Source organism: Callorhinus ursinus, unplaced genomic scaffold (genome assembly GCF_003265705.2).
Source record: "Callorhinus ursinus isolate GAN/ISIS: 27379988/994484 unplaced genomic scaffold, GSC_fseal_2.0 scaffold10, whole genome shotgun sequence".
In the NCBI taxonomy this organism is placed as follows: Eukaryota; Metazoa; Chordata; class Mammalia; order Carnivora; family Otariidae; genus Callorhinus; species Callorhinus ursinus.
Genome location: NW_027397072.1, coordinates 23,334,418 through 23,339,191, shown reverse-complemented (window position 1 = coordinate 23,339,191; position 4,774 = coordinate 23,334,418). Strand labels below are relative to the sequence as shown.

The 4,774-nt window shown below is 57.8% G+C and overlaps 1 protein-coding gene across 2 annotated transcripts in view; it reads right to left on the bottom strand.

The window, feature by feature from the left end:
- The window catches only part of FOSL2 (FOS like 2, AP-1 transcription factor subunit), a 23,842-nt gene extending 19,925 nt beyond the window's left edge, over positions 1 to 3,917 (bottom strand). The window contains exons 1-2 of one of the 2 annotated variants that reach the window (XM_025867977.2): positions 2,957 to 3,917; positions 1,748 to 2,013 (exon numbers count right to left, since the gene is read on the bottom strand). Coding sequence is in view for 1 of the 2 variants with exons in the window: in XM_025867976.2 (XP_025723761.1) it covers positions 2,957 to 3,055 (99 nt within the window). In the remaining variant the exon portion in view is untranslated. The remainder of the gene's footprint in view (positions 1 to 1,747; positions 2,014 to 2,956) is intronic. The other variant, XM_025867976.2, reaches the window with a different exon arrangement.
- Positions 3,918 to 4,774: the final 857 nt, after the last annotated feature.

Genomic DNA, 4,774 nt, shown 5'->3' with positions numbered 1-4,774 from the left:
TCTCTGTCTGTCTCTTGGGAAAGGGCGGTTGCCGAAGAAGAGAGCTAGTCTCGTAGTCCTTGATTCCAGAAAGGAATTGTCCCTCTTGGTTTATTTTCACAAGTTATCGGAGGAACAGACAAATGGCAGCCTTGGAAAAGTTCTGGGTCTTGTTTTTGTTTTGTTTTTTCGTTAAAAGGGGGCCCAGCTGATGAAAACAAGTTATGAAATGACCTGTGTTTGTGTAACTGGCTGATTGCGTAATGCTCAGGCCCTGAAACCGTAATAGTCGGGCAGCCAGGCAGAGCATATATCTGGGAGGTGTTTTCCTAGGAAAGTTAGAAGAGAGAAAAAACAACAACAATAAACAGAAAAGGTCAGGAGGGGGAGGTGTGTGCAACGATTATAGACAAAACAAAATCACCAATAACCAACTTTTGAGATTAAAACTATAACTGGAACAGGAAATATTTTTCATGCTTGGAGTTCCTGCCATATACAAGAAGAGTGGTTTTAACCAAGAGTTATCTGCCCCCCACCCCTCCAAAATCCCTGGAATTCACGGCCATGTGTTAAAATCAAGCTTTATTAAGCTAGAGAGAAGTTCTGGGTTGAGTAGACAGCAACAAACTTATCGGAAATATCAGACCCCACAAACAGATGGGGAAAATATAATATTCACTGGCCCAAGGGAAAACCAGAGAACCCTCTTTTCTTATACCGACTGGTCCATGGAGACGCCACAAAGGTGGAAGGCCCAGCACTAAATGCCAGGAAAGCCCTCAAAGGAAGCTGAGAGAAATAAAGTGATTACAAGTTGTATCTGGTATGTAATAAAGTTACCTTGAGCCCGAGGGAGATCGGGTGGGGTCCTAGCGCAGACTTGTGAAGTAACAAAAGCCTCTCAGGTCAGTCCTGAGGACCACAGAACAGCTTTGCTCCAAGTTGGAGAGATGATGGAAAAACCTTCCCCCCGCCCACCCCCTTCCCCAGGAGTGGACAGGCTGAGAAACTTGTCCAAAGCTGCATTACCTTGCCAATCCCTGCTTTGAAAGGCACCTCACTCAAGCTGCAGGGCCAAACAGGCAAGCATATATGCAAGAAGCCCGTGCACCAGTTATTACTAATTGCAAAATCCTCATGTGTTACAGCATGCTAGGAATTAGCCCACAGCTGCTTTTTGCTTCGGTAATGAGGCCCCATTACACCCTGCTGGACTGAGTTCTCTTCCTTCTTCCTAGCACTGGTTTCCTGTCTGATTTTCTTCCAAAACAGGGAATTGCCTCTGCTCACATCCTGGGCTCAAAGCCCTAGTGACACAGATTATTCAATCGGGGCACTGATGTCCGGTCTGACTTCCCATTCAGGCCCCAGGGTCTGAGCAAAGCCAGGCGGCAAGATTGCCATGTTACAGCGTGATAACTGCCACGGAAACGGCAGCAAAAGGGACAGACAAGATATCAAAAGATCTCTTTCAGATTCAGGGAGGAGGAGAAGGACGTTTCGGCAGCTTGTTGAATTGGAGAGTAAGGGCAAGGGTCTAAATGACTCCGACCCTTTGTCTAATGATATTTGGGTTCAATTAAAACCACCAATGAGCCTGGAAAGCAAACAAAATCACTTTTTGAACAAGATTTAAGGCTCATCACCTTGGGGCTCATTATTAAGGGTACACTGAATGCACCCTCGATGCACCAACTAGGTTCTCTACAGTAGGTGCTTATGGGGGCAGCAGGGGAGATAGAGAAAAGCCATTTTGGGGACTCACCAAGTATGGGTAATCACTTTGGAACAAGGTATCCCTCTTCAGATCCCAAAGAGAGCCGTTTTTCCATTTTATCTTCTGGCAGGATCCACCCCTCCTGGGGAAGCCCACCCAGCCTCTCCTGGCTGGCTGGCTTCTAGAGGCCAAGGCTACTGCCTTACCGGGGCAACTCTTGCTGCAGCCAACTTGGCTAGAGACACCGCAGATCCTGACCGAGATGGGCTTCGTGTTGTAGTGGCCTTCTTTGTTAAGCCAGCTCCCTCTTAAGCCTGGGGGGTGGGGGGTGGGGTGGCCGCTGCAGAGGGCAGACACCCCACCAGCACCGCCACCCCACCAGCACCTTTCTGGTATTTATAGACACAGATCGCATGCACAATCCTTCCAGTGCAAACCAGTCCAGCTGCTTTAGAACAAGTTGTTTTTCCGCTTCCAGAACCACCCAGGAGCCTAAGCAAGGTCTCTTCCTCCCCCCCCCACTTCTCTCTGCAGGCGTCCTTGCCCCAGGTACCCCCAACCCCAGAACCTCAAGGCGCCCCCTCTGCTGGCAGTACAAGCTCCTTCTCTGACCCTAACAGGAGATGGATGGGCGCAGGGGCACAAAGGCGCAGGCCCCGAGCCTATCAAGGCTGACCTCCTCCTTCCTGACCTTCGCACCTATTCCCAGAGCGACAACCCTCGCCCTCACTCTGGATTACTTGAAAGAGCCCAACCATGTTTCCAAATCCCTAACCTCTTTCAGAAATTAAGACTGATGGGGAGCAGGGGAAGAGAGGGAGAAGGCTCTCCCACAGGAACAGAGTCCTTGGATGTCGGGAGGGGCCAGTGGGTGCAAACATTTTTTGCCCACCACGGAGAAGTGAGGGGAGAGGAGGGAGGGATTTCCGGGAGAGGAGTTAACAGGCTCCTGAGAAAGGAGGCTGCAATTCCAGGAGGTTGTCTGGGGAAGATGCAGTGTGAGGAAAAGGGCTTGCCGGCTCTTCAAGCCCACTCCCCGGTCCAATTAAAAAAAGAAAGAAAGAAAGAAAAAGAAAGAAAGTGGTGGGGGGAGAAGGGTGGGCAGGACAACACGAAAATCCAAAACTTGCAGTGGTGACCCTGTAGGAATTTTCTCGCCAAGCCAAAAATGGGAAAAGAAAGCAAAAGAGGCAGTGGCGGCGAGAGGGGGGCGGGGGTCCGCCCGCGCCGCCAGGTGCACCCGGGGCCCGCACCTACCTGCTGGCCGCCGCCGCTGGTGTAGGACTCGGCGTGCGCAGGAGAGCCGCTGCTGCCCCGGGACGAGGTGTCAAAGTTCCCGGGATAATCCTGGTACATGATCCGCGGTGGGCGCCCGAGAGGAAACAGGGTGTTTTTCTTCCCCCGCCCTCGCCGCGGCCGCGCACCGGCTGCTGCGCGCTCGCTCCCTGCCGGCCGCGCCTCGGGCTCTAGTCTTCGCTCCCGGGCTTCTCCCCGACGGTGGCGGGTGCGGACGGGAGGCGGCGACAGCTCGGGAACCGTGCCTCCCGAGCGCCTCGCGCTGCTCTTCTTTCCTGCTCTCCGAGCGCCGCGGGACCGCCACCCGGTCCCTCCCTCTAAAAGTCCGCGCGTCCCTCGGTCCCTCCCCTGCGCGCGCCCTCCCGCTCCCGCGCGCAGCCGGAGCCCAGCCGGGACAGACTGCCCGATCAAAAACTGGAAATTAAAAAAAGAACAAGAGCCCGGCGGATCTCGCCTGCCAGGTCCGGGGGCCCCCCGATTTCAGACAGGTCAAAAAGAAAAAAAAGACGAAAAGAAAGGCTGCCCGCCGGGAGAAACTTCTATTTCCTCCTTTTAGAAAAGGAGCTGAGAATAAACTTCCTGTGGCCGACTCGCCGCCGGAGTTTCGGAGCGACTCGGACACTTGCGGGGAGAAGGTAGCCTGCGCCCGGCCGGCGGGGTTCCAGCTGAGCCGGCGCTGAGAAGGACGCGGTCCCGCTGCCCGTGCCGCCGCTGCGGCGCCCGACTGCACCCCTTCCCCGGCGCCCGCTCCCGGACGGGCCGCCTCGCCCGGCCGCGCCTCTCTCCCTCTCTCCCCGGCCCGCCGAGCGCCGCTCACTTGCTCGTCGCTTCGCTCGGAGCCCCTGCGCTCTGCCCGAGATGAGTCACTACAATGGCACGAGTTCAACTCCACACTCTTTATTCTCCAGCCCCTGTACCATGTGGATTCACTCACGTCAACCCCAGACTCCACCTTGCAAGGGAGGAGCGCGCGGGGAGGCGGAGGGAGGAGGAGGAGGAAGAGGCGCGGGAGGAGGCGGGCGCAGCGCTCCCCTCGGTGCCCCGGCTCCCGGCCGCGCTGACGCCAGCCGCACACCCCGCGCGGGGAAGAAAGGCTGTGGCGGGGCCCGAGCAGCCCGCCGGCGCGGCTTGGGGGCGCCGAGGCGGCCCCGGCCCTGGCCCTTGCCCATCCCCGCGCACCCCTGAGCCCAGCGCCCTTGGTCTGTTCCATTGGCGCACGTTGCCAAAGATGGTCATTTGCGTTAGAGGACGCGAGTGCGGGTTCCCTCGCTTTCGGGTGACGTGGAGGGAGAGGGATTCCCTCGCCGGCTCCCGAGCGCGCCGCGGCCTCCCCCTCCACCGCCCTGGGAAGGGGCGCCGGGCGGGGCCCCCGAGTGCGGCCGCGCGGGCCTCGGCGCCGGGTTTTACAAAATAATCACAGCCTGAAGAGCGAGACGGGCGGCTCAGTGCGGCGCCACCGCGAGGCCGGGAGCCGGGCGCGCAGAGCCGCTCTCAGGGAGGGCGCGGCCAAGCGCGGTCGTCGGCGCCCTCTGCGGCGCCGCCCGGTGCAGCGGGCGCCCTGGGCGCGCAGGGTACCCGCGCCGCCCTGCGGCCGGCCCTTGGCGGGGCGCGGCGCCGCCGGGCGGGGCCGACCTACCTATTTTTCCCGGCATGGCTGGCTGCCCACTGCTCTCCACCCCCCAACCCCGAACGCACGCACTTTTTTTTTTTTTTTTTCGGCCCTACAACTAATTTGTTAGGAGTAGCCCTGAAGAAGAAATGAACCAGTCAAGACATTCC